This window comes from Coregonus clupeaformis, chromosome 17 (genome assembly GCF_020615455.1).
Source record: "Coregonus clupeaformis isolate EN_2021a chromosome 17, ASM2061545v1, whole genome shotgun sequence".
Classification (NCBI taxonomy): Eukaryota; Metazoa; Chordata; class Actinopteri; order Salmoniformes; family Salmonidae; genus Coregonus; species Coregonus clupeaformis.
Window position 1 is genome coordinate 61,142,667 of NC_059208.1, and position 18,588 is coordinate 61,161,254.

The 18,588-nt window shown below is 46.9% G+C and overlaps 1 protein-coding gene and 1 non-coding gene across 2 annotated transcripts in view; both read left to right on the top strand.

The window, feature by feature from the left end:
* Nucleotides 1-18,588, top strand: part of nt5c1aa (5'-nucleotidase, cytosolic IAa) — a 48,697-nt gene that overhangs the window by 8,094 nt on the left and 22,015 nt on the right. Inside the window, exon 2 of the mRNA XM_041903865.1 lies at nt 16,830-16,877. Within this exon, the coding sequence (XP_041759799.1) occupies nt 16,830-16,877 (48 nt within the window). The remainder of the gene's footprint in view (nt 1-16,829; nt 16,878-18,588) is intronic.
* trnas-uga lies at nt 8,882-8,957 on the top strand. The gene has a single exon. It is a non-coding gene; the product is annotated as a tRNA-Ser (tRNA).

The window sequence follows — 18,588 nt, forward strand, 5'->3', positions numbered from 1 at the left end:
GACTGCCAACAGCACAGAACTCGGATCCGAGACCCATTTCCACACCCTCTTCAAAGAGGTATTCGATCACTCTCCTTCCGGTCATCCTATAGGGGACCTCCTCATAGGCCTTCAACAAGGACGCAATTCACCCTTGAGTTCCGCGCCATGGCTGCAGGGAGTGGATGGAGTGAGGCTGCTTTACTTACCATCTACCGACGTGGGCTCAACAGGGAACTCCAGGCGGAGCTCTAGATCACTCTAGGTCACTCTAGGTCACTCTAGAGGTGACCTTCAGGATTTAAATAAATCCGTTCGTATCTTCATCGCCAACCGCCGAAGAACTCTGCCACCCAGGAACCCGAAACCTTCTCTTTCCATGATTCTGTCATCCCGTCTGAGTCTTCCAGAGACATGCAGTTGGGTCATGCTCCTCTCCCGTGTATCGAACGTCAAAGGCGGAACCAAGAAGGGCTCTGCCTATACTGTGGAGGGGGAAGATCATCTACTCAGCCATTGCCCTGTTCGCCCCCCCACGGAGAGACGAGAAGGGTCCCTCCGCTGCCATGCAGGTAGGCGTGTCCTTATCGCTAAATACACTGCTCAAAAAAATTAAGGGAACACTAAAATAACACATCCTAGATCTGAATGAATGAAATAATCTTATGAAATACTTTTTTCTTTACATAGTTGAATGTGCTGACAACAAAATCACACAAAAACTATCAATGGAAATCAAATTTATCAACCCATGGAGGTCTGGATTTGGAGTCACCCTCAACATTAAAGTGGAAAACCACACTACAGGCTGATCCAACTTTGATGTAATGTCCTTAAAACAAGTCAAAATGAGGCTCAGTAGTGTGTGTGGCCTCCACGTGCCTGTATGACCTCCCTACAACCTGATGCTCCTGATGAGGTGACGGATGGTCTCCTGAGGGATCTCCTCCCAGACCTGGACTAAAGCATCCGCCAACTCCTGGACAGTCTGTGGTGCAACGTGGCGTTGGTGGATGGAGCGAGACATGATGTCCCAGATGTGCTCAATTGGATTCAGGTCTGGGGAACGGGCGGGCCAGTCCATAGCATCAATGCCTTCCTCTTGCAGGAACTGCTGTCACACTCCAGCCACATGAGGTCTAGCATTGTCTTGCATTAGGAGGAACCCAGGGCCAACCGCACCAGCATATGGTCTCACAAGGGGTCTGAGGATCTCATCTCGGTACCTAATGGCAGTCAGGCTACCTCTGGCGAGCACATGGAGGGCTGTGCGGCCCCCCAAAGAAATGCCACCCCACACCATGACTGACCCACCGCCAAACCGGTCATGCTGGAGGATGTTGCAGGCAGCAGAACGTTCTCCACGGCGTCTCCAGACTCTGTCACATGTGCTCAGTGTGAACCTGCTTTCATCTGTGAAGAGCACAGGGCGCCAGTGGCGAATTTGCCAATCTTGGTGTTCTCTGGCAAATGCCAAACGTCCTGCACGGTGTTGGGCTGTAAGCACAACCCCCACCTGTGGACGTCGGGCCCTCATACCACCCTCATGGAGTCTGTTTCTGACCGTTTGAGCAGACACATGCACATTTGTGGCCTGCTGGAGGTCATTTTGCAGGGCTCTGGCAGTGCTCCTCCTGCTCCTCCTTGCACAAAGGTGGAGGTAGCGGTCCTGCTGCTGGGTTGTTGCTCTCCTACGGCCTCCTCCACGTCTCCTGATGTACTGGCCTGTCTCCTGGTAGCGCCTCCATGCTCTGGACACTACGCAGACAGACACAGCAAACCTTCTTGCCACAGCTCGCATTGATGTGCCATCCTGGATGAGCTGCACTACCTGAGCCACTTGTGTGGGTTGTAGACTCTGTCTCATGCTACCACTAGAGTGAAAGCACCGCCAGCATTCAAAAGTGACCAAAACATCAGCCAGGAAGCATAGGAACTGAGAAGTGGTCTGTGGTCACCACCTGCAGAACCACTTCTTTATTGGGGGTGTCTTGCTAATTGCCTATAATTTCCACCTGTTGTCTATTCCATTTGCACAACAGCATGTGAAATGTATTGTCAATCAGTGTTGCTTCCGAAGTGGACAGTTTGATTTCAAAGAAGTGTGATTGACTTGGAGTTACATTGTGTTGTTTTAGTGTTCCCTTTATTTTTTTGAGCAGTGTATCTCCCAGAAGCAATTCTCCATCCCTGTATTGATAACTGTGAAGGGGGTTACTAAGTATGTAGAGGGCTTGATAGATTTGGGAGCAGCAGGTAGTTTTATCGATCACCAGCTAGTACAAGAGCTTGACATTGCTCTAACATCTGTCACCCCTCCCTTAAGGATTAACGCCCTGGACGGGCAGCCATTGGGTTTGGGCTTCGTTACGCACCTGACACAGAGCGTTACCCTCCAGATTGGAGTCTTCCACACCGAAACCATTCAACTCATGGAACTCTCATCCCCCCAAACAGCCACTCATCCTCGAACACCTCTGGCTTTGTCGTTACGACCCTGCCATCTGGTGGCGACAAGGTGAACTACCGTCCTGGTCTTCTACCTGCTTCACCAGTTGTCTCAGCCTACCCTGCGGAGCCACCACAATTGAGGACTCTGCCTCTGCAGTGCCACCCACCATACCATCTGAATACGCCCAGTACAGCAATGTCTATATCAAAATCAAGGCCACCACATCGCCCAGGGGACTGCGCTATTGACATACTCCCTGGAGTGTCCCCACCGACGGGCCGTGTTTACCCCCTATCTATCCCGGAAAATGAGGCAATGGAGAACTACATTGATGAAGCACTCAAACGTTTTCATTCGTTCTTCTTTCCCGGCTGCGTCCAGCTTCTTCTTCATTGGAAAAAAGGAAGGTGGTCTCCGTCCATCTATTGATTACCGTTCCCTGAATGACGTCACGGTCAAGAACCGTTTCCCTCTTCCTCTGATCCCAGCGACCCTTGAACAAGTGGGCCACGCCAACATCTATACAAAACTCGATCTGCAAAGTGCATTAAATCTTGTCCGTATACGTGAAGGCGACGAATGGAAGACGGCCTTTATCACCGCACGAGGGCACTACGAATACTTGATCATGCCCTACGGCCTTACTAACGCCCCCTCCGTCTTCCAATCCTTTTATGAACGAGGTTTTCCAGGATATGATCAACCGCTTTCTCGTCTACGTTGATGACGTCCTGATTTACTCCCTGAAGGATCACATACAGCATGTACAAAAGGTTCTTCAACGGCTCCTTGACCATAACCTTTATGTGAAGACTGAAAAGAGCACCTTCCATGTAACCTCGGTAAACTTCCTCCGTTTCGTACCGACACCTGGAGGGGTCAGCATGGATGAGAACAAAGTCACCACCGTCAGTAACTGGCCCAAACCCCCCCACCGTTAAGGAACTCCAACGTTTCATTGAGTTCTCCATCTTCTATCGCCGGTTCATTCGGAACTTCAGGTTTACTGCCACTCAACTCATTGCCCTAACCAGCCAAAAGACCCGGACCCTTCAATAGACTGATACCGCCTGACTGCTTTCAACAACTTGAAACTTCTCTTCACCTCAGCTCCTGTCCTTTCGCCGACCCTGCACATCCCTGTGCCTTCTTCTCCAGGAAGTTATCCTCTGCTGAGAGGAATTACGATGTGGGAAACAGAACTCCTCGCCATCAAGCTGGCCCTCGAGGAGTGGTGCCACTGGTTGGAGGGTGCACAACATCCCTTTCTCGTCCTAACAGATCATTGTAATCTGGAATATATCAGAGGGGCCAAGAGGTCAAACTCCAGACAAGCTCGCTGGGCTCTCTTCACATGCTTCCATTTTCATGTTATTTACATCCCTGGAAAGAAAAACGTAAAAGCTGATGCTCTCTCCCGCCAGTTTGACCTTCCGACCAGTAACTCAGACCCTACACCCATTCTTCCTTTCTCTTGCATTATGGGACCGGTACTGTGGGAGATTCACTCTGCCATACAGGAAGCCCTAACCTCAGACCCGGCTCCTCCTGAGACACCAGCTGGGAAGAGTTACGTACCAGCAGCTGTTAGACCCCAACTGATGCAATGGTGTCACACGTCCTTGGGGTCAGGACATCCGGGCATTACACGAACCACCGAACTTCTAGCCCGTAAATTCTGGTGGTCCTCACTGGCATCCGATGTGAGGGATTATGTACACTCCTGTCCAGTCTGCACCCAAACCAAAAGCCCTTGTCATCTCCCTTCCGGTAAGCTTCAACCTTTGCCAATCCTTCACAGACCCTGGTCCCACATAGCTGTTGAGTTCATCACAGACCTTCCTGAATCATCTGGTAACACCTCCATCCTTGTCATAGTAGACCGCTTTTCAAAAATGTGTCGTCTGGTTCCTCTTCCTCATTTACCTAACGCCATGGAATTGGCTGAGTGTATGTTCCAGCAGGTGTTCCGTCTGTATGGGATTCCGGAGGACATCATCTCTGACTGCGGGCCCCAGTTTGTCTCTCGGGTGTGGCGAGCCTTCTGTGACCAACTGGGGGTCGCCCTCAGCCTCTTCTCCGGGTACCATCCCCAGACCAACGGGCAGACGGAACGCCTGAACCAAGAAATAGGGAAGTACCTCCACAACGTTCTGCCTCTCCACACGACTGGAGTCGGTTTATGGCCTGGGACAAATTCGCTCAGAACTCACTCATGCATTCATCCCTCTGCCTTGCTCCGTTTCAGTGTGTACTTGGTTACCAATCCCCCCCCATGTTTCCCTGGGAGGCGGAGACTAGTACTGTCCCAGCTGTTGATGACTGGTTTCGGCATAGTGAGTATGGAAGCCTCTAATACCCAGAAACGCTTTGCCGCCGACCTACGCCACTCTTTCACCCCGGACAGTGTGTGTGTGGCTCCCTACCCGAGACATCCGGCTCCGCCTCCCCTGCAAAAAGTTGTGTCCTCGCTTATAATAATAATAATAATATGCCATTTAGCAGACACTTTTATCCAAAGCGACTTACAGTCATGCGTGCATACATTATTTTATTTTTGTGTATGGGTGGTCCCGGGGATCGAACCCACTACCTTGGCGTTACAAGCGCCGTGCTCTACCAGCTGAGCTACAGAGGACCAGGTGCGCTTCATTGGTCCCTTCAAGATAACCCATCGCATCAACCCTGTCACGTAGCGCCTCCAGTTACCCTGTCAGCAGAGGTGTGGACTCGAGTCATGTGACTTGGACTCGAGTCAGACTCGAGTCATGAATTTGATGACTTCAGACTCGACTCGACAAAATGTACAAAGACTTGCAACTCGACTTGGACTTTAACATCAATGACTCGTGACTTGACTTGGACTTGCGCCTTATGACTTGAGAAGACTTGCTACGAGGACTTGTAATGACTTGCAAAGGCTTGCTAAGAGGACTTGAAATGACTCGAAACTAAAATGTAGGACTTTGGACTCGACTTGAGACTTGATGGCTTTGACTTTTGACTCGACTTGGGACTTGCCTCATCTTTGACTCGACTTGACTCGGGACTCGAGGGCAAAGACTTGAGACTTACTTGTGACTTGCATAACAATGACTTTGTCCCACCTCTGCCTGTCAGTATAAAATATCCTCGTCCTTCCATGTGTCTCTGTTAAAACCGGTCACCTACAGTCCTCTTCATCCTCCAGTCTCAACCCGCAGTGTCATTCAGGCCATCCTTGATTCCAAACGCCTGAGAGGTCGCATCCACTATCTAGTGGACTGGGAAGGTTATAGGCCTGAAGACCGGTCCTGGGTTCCCCGACCAGGACATGATTCAGGCATTCCACCGTGACCATCCGGATGGTCCCGCAGCCCCGACCCGCTGGACATCAGCCTCAACGCAGAACGTCGGGTCAGTCCATGACCTTCTCGGACCTCGCCCCCTGCTCCTCCGCCTGCCCACTCCACCCTCCGGTGCCATTGGGTCGTCAGGAGTCTCCCTTGGGTGGGGGGTGGGGTGGGGGGGGGGGGGACTGTAGTCAACCTTGTGTTCTTGAACATAGCCCAGTCTTTAATTTTTGTTCATTGATTCCACCTGTGTTACTCACCTGGTCTCATCAGCTCCTTATTTAGTTCTTTCTGTTTGTGCCTTGTGAGGTATTGTTCATTTTGACTCTACCAAGCCTTTTTCCTAGCTCGTTTGTGAGAACCAGTTATAGCCTTCAGTCCTAGTTTTTTCAGGCCTGTTTGCCTACCTGTGTATGACCATTGCCTGCCTGTGACCACGATTCCTGTCTTCTGTGAAGGCGAAATAAACACCTGCCGCGCTCTGCGCCTGAATCTACACCATTTTTCTCCCTGAGTATTCATTATTCACTCTTTCTATTTGACAATCTGAAACGGCTTCCTCTTTCTCGCTTGCTTTCTATTTCTAAATGTTCTCTCTCAATATTGTAATTCTCTCCTTTTTCCTTGTATCTTTTTCTCTCTGTCCATCTCTTATCTTTCTAACAGTAAGGTCAGTCCGGACACGCTCTGCTCTCCGGGACAAGGCTGTATCTTCCACCTGCAGTTTACAGTCTAGCTTAGCGGGGGCAAATGTACAGTCACCTCTAAAATTATTGTCACCCTTGATAAAGGTGAGTAAAAATGACTAGAAAATAAATAATATAAATACTGAACTATATTGTAGGCTTCAAAATAACAATACTTCACTGTTGTTGCATACAATATAGCTCAGTATTTATATTATTGTATAAAAAAATCTGTCATTTTTTTGCTCATCTTTATCAAGGGTGCCAATAATTATGGAGGTGACTCATGTATTCTCAAAACAAAATCTCCTGCCTTTTTAATCTGCTTTACAGTTAATACTGCATCTGTATTGTAGCTATATTTCTGATCGTGTGTGTGTGTGTGTGTGCCTGATGAAACATTCTTTGGGGTTAATGTTGACAAGTTAGAAGGTATCATAGAGGACAAACAAGGATTTCCAGGGAAAGAAAAAAAGATTGAGAGACACGGGGTAGAGAGTGTGAGAGAGAGAGATCCGGGAGGGGGGAGAGAGGGGAAGTGTGTGCTTCTGTGTGTGTGTGCATGTGTACGCATGCACATTGTGTGTGTGTGTGTGTGTGTCGTGACTCGTGAGAGAGTTTCCTTTAGGTAGCACAGAGTTAAAATTAGATAATAGCTGTGAAAGCTGTACCGGTTGAGGATTACTCCGAGAGCACATATTTTAAGCACACAATGAAACCACAGCACCCGTCAATCAAAATATGACTGTAATAAAAATACGAACCCAACGAATTGTGACAGGGACTGTATGCAGCAAGCGCCAGGGACACCAATGCACCATGTATGTCATTGGGCCACATACTAATATACAACACATTACCATGACAGACTGTCCAGGTGAAAGCTATGATCCCTTATTGATGTCACTTGTTAAATCCACTTCAATCAGTGTAAATGAAGGGTAGGAGACAGGTTAAAGAAGGATTTTTAAAGCCTTGAGACAATTGAGACATGGTATTGTGTATTTGTGCCATTGAGAGGGTGAATGGGCAAGACAAAATATTTAAGTGCCATTGAACCGGGGTATGGTAGTAGGTGCCAGGCACACCGGTTTGTGTCAAGAACTGCAACGCTGCTGGGTTTTTCACGCTCAGCAGTTTCCCGTGTGTATCAAGAATGGTCCACCACCCAAAGGACATCCAGCCAACTTGACACAAATGGGCAACTCAAAATTAGTTACATAGTCATTAATCAATTACATTTACTGTAGGTCCCTCTGGGATGCTTTCCCGGGAAACAGATTAAACTTACTCCCGGACTAAAAAGCATGTTCAATGAAGAATCCCCATTGATGAAATGGCTATTTAGTCTAGGACTAGGCTTCATCTGTGTCCAGGAAACCCGCCCACAGAGGTTTATGGTTTTAAAAACCTATAATGTCTCCAACGAAATGACTTTGGATCTATAGAAGTGCCATGTCAGTGCAATAGGAGAGTAGTACTCTATTAGTATAGAGAGTAAATACAATATCAATGTACAGTATACTATTACTATTGGTATAGTGTAGGCCGTTCAGATTAGTTGGATTGCATCTAATGGGATTGTGATTTTATTAAGTGAAGATTTTAAAGACCGTTAAAAAACCCATCTTGGTTCAGAAATCAAATTGGTTTCCACAAATGTAATGCTTCATGTTAAAGCGGCAACCACTAGTTGATACTGTAGTGATGCGGTACAGTGAACACTATTCTATAAGGGTTGAGGGTTTGAATGGTGCTCCTGAAGAGTCCATGGTGGTGGATAGGCCTTCACTGCAGGCTGCAGGGGTTGCCTTTCACCAGCAGGATCCTGACATTTTTAAAGGTTAAGAAGGTGGACTTTGTGGCCTTTATAGCTATGGTGATAAATGGCACTGCCAAGGTGGAAGAGAAGGTCCAGGAAGATAGAAATCATTGTGGAAGCGGCTGAGAGGTTCCTGGGGGCTGAAAGATTTCTCGGCGGCGGAGGAGTTACATGGAATATTGTCACAAGCCGTACCACCCCTCAGGGCCTAGAGCCGGAGAAGGGAGATATGGAGATTTAAAAAGAAGCAAGAAGTGGGAGTTTTGTTTTGTCAATGTACTATTTTTATTTGGGTGAATTAAGTTAGTTTCCCTATCACATATGGATTTTCTTTTTACCTTGTTTTGGTTTCAATCCGTCCAGTTGGTGGCGGCAATGTACCTTTTTGGGTTGTAGTCCGCCATAAAACCCACAGAAGAAGGAGGAAGAAGAAGAAGAAGGACATAGTTTCGGTCCATGTTTACCAGGGGACTAATTGGTGGTGAAAATCTAAAAGTTATAAAACATGTGTGAAAGTAGTTTGCCTGAACTTCCTGAAGTGTGTTTATGGGCCGTGTGGTTTGTTTCGGAGCCAGTTAACGGTTTGTTGTGTGGTACAATGTATTCAAAAGTCCCGTGTAGCTCAGTTGGTAGAGCATGGCGCTTGAAACGCCAGGGTTGTGGGTTCGATTCCCACAGGGGGGCCAGTATGAAAATGTATGCGCTCACTAACTGTAAGTCGCTCTGGATAAGAGTGTCTGCTAAATGACTAAAATGTAAATGTGTTCTACTGTAGTGGTGCAGTACAGTAAACACTATTCTACTGTAGTGGTGTAACAGGGGCCTAGTAAACACTGTTATACTGTAGTGGTGTAACAGGGGCCTAATAAACACTGTTATACTGTAGTGGTGTAACAGGGGCCTAATAAATACTGTTATACTGTAGTGGTGTAACAGGGGCCTAGTAAACACTATTCTACTGTAGTGGTGTAACAGGGGCCTAATAAACACTATTCTACTGTAGTGGTGTAACAGGGGCCTAATAAACACTATTCTACTGTAGTGGTGTAACAGGGGCCTAGTAAACACTATTCTACTGTAGTGGTGTAACAGGGGCCTAGTAAACACTATTCTACTGTAGTGGTGTAACAGGGGCCTAGTAAACACTATTCTACTGTAGTGGTGTAACAGGGGCCTAGTAAACACTATTCTACTGTAGTGGTGTAACAGGGGCCTAGTAAACACTATTCTACTGTAGTGGTGTAACAGGGGCCTAGTAAACACTATTCTACTGTAATGGTGTAACAGGGGCCTAGTAAACACTATTCTACTGTAGTGGTGTAACAGGGGCCTAGTAAACACTATTCTACTGTAATGGTGTAACAGGGGCCTAGTAAACACTATTCTACTGTAGTGGTGTAACAGGGGCCTAGTAAACACTATTCTACTGTAGTGGTGTAACAGGGGCCTAGTAAACACTATTCTACTGTAGTGGTGTAACTGGGGCCTAGTAAACACTATTCTACTGTAGTGGTGTAACAGGGGCCTAGTAAACACTATTCTACTGTAGTGGTGTAACAGGGGCCTAGTAAACACTATTCTACTGTAGTGGTGTAACAGGGGCCTAGTAAACACTGTTATACTGTAGTGGTGTAACAGGGGCCTAGTAAACACTGTTATACTGTAGTGGTGTAACAGGGGCCTAGTAAACACTATTCTACTGTAGTGGTGTAACAGGGGCCTAATAAACACTATTCTACTGTAGTGGTGTAACAGGGGCCTAGTAAACACTATTCTACTGTAGTGGTGTAACAGGGGCCTAGTAAACACTATTCTACTGTAGTGGTGCAACAGGGGCCTAGTAAACACTATTCTACTGTAGTGGTGTAACAGGGGCCTAATAAACACTATTCTACTGTAGTGGTGCAACAGGGGCCTAGTAAACACTATTCTACTGTAGTGGTGTAACAGGGGCCTAGTAAACACTATTCTACTGTAGTGGTGCAACAGGGGCCTAGTAAACACTATTCTACTGTAGTGGTGTAACAGGGGCCTAATAAACACTATTGTACTGTAGTGGTGCAACAGGGGCCTAGTAAACACTATTCTACTGTAGTGGTGTAACAGGGGCCTAATAAACACTATTCTACTGTAGTGGTGTAACAGGGGCCTAGTAAACACTATTCTACTGTAGTGGTGTAACAGGGGCCTAGTAAACACTATTCTACTGTAGTGGTGTAACAGGGGCCTAATAAACATTATTCTACGTTGGTCTCTGTCACCATATCTGATGCAGCTGACAGCTGACCGCTCTGAGACCTGGCTCCAACAGCTCTGCTGGCCTTTTACCAATCTATATATATCCTCCCCCTGTTTCTTTCCTCCCCTCACCCCCTTTTTCTACTCTCTACTCTCTCCTCTCTCCTCTCCCCTCTCCCCTCTCCTCCTCCCCCTGTTTCCCCTCTCTCCTCTCCCCTCTCCCCTCTCCCTGTTTCCCCTCTCTCCTCTCTCCTCTCTCCTCTCCCCTCTCCCCCTGTTTCTCCTCTCTCCTCTCCCCTCTCCCCTCTCCCCGTTTCCCCTCTCTACTCTATCCTCTCTCCTCTCCCCTCCCCCCTGTTTCTCCTCTCTCCTCTCCCCTCTCCCCTCTCCCTGTTTCCCCTCTCTCCTCTCTCCTCTCTCCTCTCTCCTCTCCCCTCTCCCCTCTCCCTGTTTCCCCTCTCTACTCTCTCCTCTCTCCTCTCTCCTCTCCCCTCTCCCCTCTCCCCTCTCCCCTCTCCTCCTCCCCCTGTTTCTCCTCTCTCCTCTCCCCTCTCCCCTCTCCCTGTTTCCCCTCTCTCCTCTCTCCTCTCCCCTCTCCCCTCTCCCCGTTTCTCCTCTCTCCTCTCCCCTCTCCCCTCTCCCTGTTTCCCCTCTCTCCTCTCTCCTCTCTCCTCTCCCCTCTCCCCTCTCCCTGTTTCCCCTCTCTACTCTCTCCTCTCTCCTCTCCCCTCTCCCCTCTCCTCCTCCCCCTGTTTCTCCTCTCTCCTCTCCCCTCTCCCCTCTCCCTGTTTCCCCTCTCTCCTCTCTCCTCTCTCCTCTCCCCTCTCCCCTCTCCCCCTGTTTCTCCTCTCTCCTCTCCCCTCTCCCCTCTCCCTGTTTCCCCTCTCTACTCTCTCCTCTCTCCTCTCTCCTCTCCCCTCTCCCTCTCCTCCTCCCCCTGTTTCTCCTCTCTCCTCTCCCCTCTCCCCTCTCCCTGTCCTCTCTCCTCCCCTCCCCTCTCCCCTCTCCCTCTCCCCTCTCCCTCTCCCTCTCCCCTCTCCCCCTGTTTCTCCTCTCTCCTCTCCCTTCTCCCCTCTCCCTGTTTCCCCTCTCTACTCTCTCCTCTCTCCTCTCTCCTCTCCCCTCTCCCCTCTCCTCCTCCCCCTGTTTCTCCTCTCTCCTTCCACCTGTTTCTTTCCTCTCCTCTCCCCCTTTTCTCCTCTCCCCTCCCCCTGTTTCTCCTCTCTCCTCTCTCCTCTCCCCTCTCCTCTACCCTCTCCCCTCCCCCCTGTTTCTCCCCTCTCTTCTCCCCTGCCCCTTTGTTTCTCCTCTATCCTCTCCCCTCTCCCCCTGTTTCTCCTCTCTCCTCTCCCCATTTCTCCTCTCTCCTCTCCCCCTGTGTCTCCTCTCTCCTCTCCCCTCTCCCCCTGGTTCTCCTCTCTCCCCTCCTCTATCCCCTCTCTCCCTGATTCTCCTCTCCCCTCTCTCCCTGTTTCTCCTCTCCCCTCTCTGCCTGTTTCTCCTCTCCCCTCTCTCCCTGTTTCTCCTCTCCCCCTCCCCCCTCCTCTCCCCCCACCAATTTATTTGACTTCCCCTACTCCCCTTCTGTGTTGACATAATGTCTTCCCTCTCCCTGTTCTCCTCAACCTCCTCCTCTCTCTCTGTTCTCCTCAACCTCCTCCTCTCTCTCTGTTCTCCTCAACCTCCTCCTCTCTCTGTTCTCCTCTACCTTCTCATCTCTCTGTTCTCCTCTACCTCCTCCTCTCTCTCTGTTCTCCTCTACCCCCTCCTCTCTCTCTGTTCTCCTCAACCTCCTCCTCTCTCTATTCTCCTCAATCTCCTCCTCTCCTCTCCTCTCCTCTCCTCCTCCTCTCCTCTCCTCTCCTCTCCTCTCCTCTCCTCTCCTCTCCTCTCCTCTCCTCTCCTCTCCTCTCCTCTCCTCTCCTCTCCTCTCCTCTCCTCTCCTGTATTTCCCTGGTGTATAGTGGAGGGTGTCTGGTTTTGAGTTATGTAAATTCCATATCATGACTCATAATCCTGGATCACAGTTATTAAACAGACCTGTCAGATGGGCAGACATGACTCTCAATGGAGCACTTTGATTCTCTACAGAGTATGTTCTCTTTGTATAAAGAGAACACACTGAGCAGAATACGACAGATATTATATAGAGTAAGCTCCAAAAGTATTGGGACAGTGACACTTGTTTTGGCTCTGTACTCCAGAACTTTGGATTTGAAATGATAGAATGACTATGAGGTTAATGTGCAGACTGTCAGCTTTAATTTGAGGGGATTTTCAATCATATCGGGTGAACTGTTTAGAAGTTACAGCACTTTGCACATGGTCACCCCATTATTTTTACTAAAATGTCCTGGTACTGGGTAAAGTTCATGATGCCGTTGACCTTAACAAGGGCTCCAGGACCAGTGGAAGAAAAATAGCCCCATAACATCAAAGATCCACCACCATATTTTACAGTAGGTCAAATAGTTATATTTTCATGTCATTTGATCATAGACCGGTTCCAATCCAAGTGCCAAAGCCATTTATCAAACTCCAGGCGGTGCTATGGTCAAATGACATGAAAATAGAGCTCTTTGGCCACGCACACCAGAAAAGTACCTCATGCCTACTGTAAAATATGATGCTGGGTCTTTGATGTTATGGGGCGATTTTGCTTCCACTGGTCCTGTGGCCTTTAAGGTCAATGGCATCATGAACTTTACCCGGTTGCCTCTACCAGGAGGCTGACACTTGGCCGCAAGTGGATCTTCCGCCAAGACAATAACCCCAAGCACACATCAAAATCCACAAAGAAATGGTTAATAAACATTTTGCAATGGACATCTCAGTCTCCGGACTTGAACCCTATTGAAAACCATGTGGTTTGGATTGAAGAGGGCAGTCCATAAGCGCAGACGAAGGATATCAAGGATCTGGAAAGATTCTGAATGGAGGAATGGTCTATGATACCTCTCAATGTGTTCTTCAATCTCATAAAACATTATAGAAAAAGGCTCTGTGACATTATCCTCTTCTAGGAGAGGGTGCTGGAGTACTGAAAACATGGGAGGGTGCTGGAGTACTGAAAACATGGGAGGGTGCTGGAGTACTGAAAACATGGGAGGGTGCTGGAGTACTGAAAACATGGGAGGGTGCTGGATTACTGAAAACATGGGAGGGTGCTGGATTACTGAAAACATGGGAGGGTGCTGGAGTACTGAAAACATGGGAGGGTGCTGGAGTACTGAAAACATGGGAGGGTGCTGGAGTACTGAAAACATGGGAGGGTGCTGGATTACTGAAAACATGGGAGGGTGCTGGATTACTGAAAACATGGGAGGGTGCTGGATTACTGAAAACATGGGAGGGTGCTGGAGTACTGAAAACATGGGAGGGTTTTGGAGTACTGAAAACATGGGAGGGTGCTGGAGTACTGAAAACATGGGAGGGTGCTGGATTACTGAAAACATGGGAGGGTGCTGGATTACTGAAAACATGGGAGGGTGCTGGAGTACTGAAAACATGGGAGGGTGCTGGATTACTGAAAACATGGGAGGGTGCTGGAGTACTGAAAACATGGGAGGGTGCTGGATTACTGAAAACATGGGAGGGTGCTGGATTACTGAAAACATGGGAGGGTGCTGGATTACTGAAAACATGGGAGGGTGCTGGATTACTGAAAACATGGGTGCCAATATATATATATATATATATTTTATTACTTTATCAATTGTATTAGTATAAAATAATACAATTTAGCATACAATCTATCTCAGTATTTGTATTATTTATTTTCTATAGTCTTTTTTGCTCATCTTTTTGAAGGGTGCCAATAATTATGGACCTGAGTGTATATAGTATGCTAATAATAAAAGTAATACTGTATCAATAAATCAACCAATCAAATGTATTTTATAAATCCCGTTTTTACATCAGCAGGTGTCAAACTGCTTATACAGAAACCCAGACTAAAACCCCAAAGAGCAAGCAATGCAGAGGCAGAAGCACAGTGGCAAAAAAAAAGCTCCCTAGAATGCAGGAACCTAGGAAGAAACCTAGAGAGGAACCAGGATCTGGGGGGTGGCCAGTCCTCTTCTGGCTGTACCGAGTGGAGATTATATCAGTACATGGCCATTATGGCCAGATCGTTCTTCAAGATGTTCAAACGTTCATAGATGACCGGCAGGGTCAAATAATAATCACACTGGTTGTAGAGGGTGCAACAGGTCAGTACCTCAGGAGAGAGCGAGAGAGAGAGAGAGAGAGAGACAGAGAGAGACAGAGAGAGAGAGAGAGAGAGAGAGAGAGAGAGAGAGAGAGAGAGAGAGAGAGAGAGAGAGAGAGAGAGAGAGAGAGAGAGAGAGAGAGAGAGAGAGAGAGAGAGAGAGAGAGAGAGAGAGAGAGAGACAGACAGAGACAGAGACAGAGACAGAGACAGAGACAGAGACAGAGACAGAGACAGAGACGGAGAGAGAGGGTCAAAAACAGCAGGTCTGGAACAAGGTAGAACGTCTGGTGAACAGGTCAGGGTTCCATAGCCACAGGCAGAACAGCAGAAACTGGATAAGTAGCACGACCAGGTGGACTGGGGATGGGGACAGCTAGGAATCGTCAAGCCTGGTAGTCCTGAGTCATGGTCCTAGGGCTCAGGTCCCCCGAGAGAGGGGCAGGGGGAGTGGGGGTGCGCGCGAAAGAGAGAGAGAGAGAATATTAGAGGGAGCATACCTAGGATCACACAGGACACCAGATAAGACAGGAGAATTACACCAGATAGGACAGACTGACCCTAGCCCCCCAGCACATAGCCTATTGCAGCATAGATACCGGAGACAGAGACAGGGGGGGGTTGGGGGACACTGTGGCCCTGTCCGAAGTTACACCCGGAGAGGGCCAACCAGGCAAGATATAACCCCACCCACTTTGCCAAAGAATAGCTCCCACACTAGTAGAGGGATATCAACAGACCACCAATTTACTACCCTGAGACAAGACAAAGCATAGCCCACAAAGATCTGCCCCACCACACAAGCCAGAGGGGGCGCAAAGTCAGACAGGAAGATCACATCAGTGGCTCAATCCACTCAAGTCGAGCATAGCAAAACAAATCCTGGCATGACGCGATGCACCCCTCCTAGGGAAGACATGGGAGAGGGTGATATGTTATTCTTAGAGTTAAATTACTTTGGGGATGGAGTTATATCATATTGCATAGAAAGGTCTATTTAAAAGCTGTAACATATTTAATAGTTAGTTATATCATATTGCATAGAAAGGTCTCTCTAAAAGCTGAAACATATTTAAGAAGCATCTGGAATTAAAGAATTGAAAGAGCAGAATATCATATTGCAGGTAAAGGTCTGGCATCATCAAATGTGAGATGCTATAGGGAGAATGTAAAGACTGTAGCTGTGTCCCAAATGCCACCCTATTCCCTATATAGTGCACTACTTTAGACACTAAAGGGATCTGAGTAGTTCATCACACGGGATCAACCCCTTTCTAGAGGATATTATGAAGTCAGTTGACCCTCCGGATATCATCCCATGTTTGATATAAAGAGCAGTCAAGCATCCTATAATGTAAAGGTCTCATATAAAGAGCAGTCAAGCATCCTATAATGTAAAGGTCTTATATAAAGAGCAGTCAAGCATCCTATACTGTAAAGGTCTTATATAAAGGGCAGTCAAGCATCCTATCATGTAAAGGTCTTATATAAAGAGCAATCAAGTATCCTATACTATAAAGGTCTTATATAAAGGGCAGTCAAGCATCCTATAATGTAAAGGTCTTATATAAAGAGCAGTCAAGCATCCTATACTATAAAGGTCTTATATAAAGGGCAGTCAAGCATCTTATACTATAAAGGTCTTATATAAAGAGCAGTCAAGCATCTTATACTATAAAGGTCTTATATAAAGGGCAGTCAAGCATCTTATACTATAAAGGTCTTATATAAAGAGCAGTCAAGCATCTTATACTGTAAAGGCCTCATCTCTTCTCTCTCAAGGGCATTCTTTAGGATTAGAATCTTCTGAAATATGACTGCAGGACAGTGGGTGACTGCTATGACGCATAGTCATCCCACAAGATGGAATTGTTCAAGTGTGATCATGTGCATGCTGCTGTGTTTGGCAAGGTTAGGAATCCCTTGAAAAATATATTCTTAATGCCAAATTCTTTATTTCATTTTCAAAGAGATTCTCTGGATAAATAAAACTCTTCAGATATGATAAACAGTGTGCATATGGAAAATGTTTTGTTCTGTGTGTAACAGCACAGGATGAATGAATAGATAAATCATTGAAACTGTGAACGTTTTTATTTTATTTGTGAAGGTGTCATGTCAGAGAAGAGCCCGGAAGGTGGAAGGAGGCATTTTCTTTGTAAGTATCGAACACGGCAATGTGGGCCAGGGTCAAAGGTCAGCCACCTCTAACCTTTGACCTTTAATTAACCTCCTCTGAAATGTACGCATGACCCTCTGGATGCATCTACTAACCTACCAACGTTTTATAGCATTTTAAGAGCAATGAATTACATCACAAAACCCATTATGGGTGTAATGGTCAAACATGGAAGAAGGATTGTCTTTGTAAAAAAGCAATGGGTAGTTATGAATGCTTCACCACCAGTTGAAATGTTAGTGCCCTTCAGTACATTTCGTATCATTCCATTCCAATGTTTGGTTTACTTTAATTTGCTTCCTCTTTAAATTCTGTCACTTCCATGTGGTTGTTGCTGAGGATCACCAGTGAAGGTGGATTATATTTCATGTAATACAAAATTGGACGTGAAGGCTAATTAAAGAATTATGGAGCACATATCAAAGCGTTATTTCAGTTTGACCCTGACACATGACACAATACTTGGCTGTTGTTCTCATGATCAGTGTGGGCAAAAGGGTATACAGCATTTTCATGCCGTGATACACTATTCCCCCTATCTTAATTCTATGTACGCTAATCTTCCATCATCACCATGGGTTGAAGAACTAAATGCGGTAATTTTCAGACTGAGTCAAACCACCGTTGTATTCTTTTCTGCAGGAAGGCTCTCCAACCCTATTTTTCCATGTAGATAAGATTTGTGAATACTTCCCTAAACATTAATAAGCTGTAATATCACAGTGTTTTTTTTTTTTTAATGTGCGCATGGGTTCTGAAACAGAGACAAATATGCATGTCTTTCATTGACCTCCAAATTCTGAACGCTATTCTCCTTAGCCTACATTCTAGTGTTGTGCCGATCAAATTAAAATTAAAGGTACACAGTATTTAAAGGGGTTGCTTTAGATAAATGGACAGAAAAACGAATTGAATGAAAACTCCCTGATCAATTCTGTCTGCCACCCAATGGGTGTGTTTTCGGGGTTTGAATTAAATGCATTCAATGAGCCACACCCACATAGCTTACTTTACTACACACCTGCATACGCTAAGTCTGAATACCAACTACTGAGAAGTGTTTAAATCAACATTTGTCAAAAACATGACTAAGCACAACTAATCACACGTACGTGTGCTGCATTCCTACACCTTGATATCTGGGTTGATCTGTGTGTTTACAATTCAGTTTCATTCTCAGTAAGTGTGGTGGAGGACAAAGCCACGTTGCATGTCTGAAATTGCATCACCTCTAACTGCCATTGTTTTTAGGCCTGTCAACCTTGACAAGAGTAATTGAGTAGTTGTACGAGCATCTGTCTATTCACACACCTGCTTGTGAGTGTTTTCGTGTGTTTTCTACAAATACAAACTAGATCTCCATGGTGACTAACTATAGGAAAACGGGTGATATATCAGTGGGAGGAAATGTGTGTGTGAGTTTGTGTGTGTTTTTGTGTGTGTGTGGGTGTGGGTGTGAGAGAGAGAGAGAGAGAGAGAGAGAGAGAGAGAGAGAGAGAGAGAGAGAGAGAGAGAGAGAGAGAGAGAGAGAGAGAGAGAGAGAGAGAGAGAGAGAGAGAGAGAGAGAGAGAGACAGAGAGAGAGAGAGAGAGAGAGAGAGAGAGAGAGAGAGAGAGAGAGGGAGAGAGAGAGAGAGAGGGAGAGAGAGAGAGAGAGAGAGAGAGAGAGAGAGAGAGAGGGAGAGAGACAG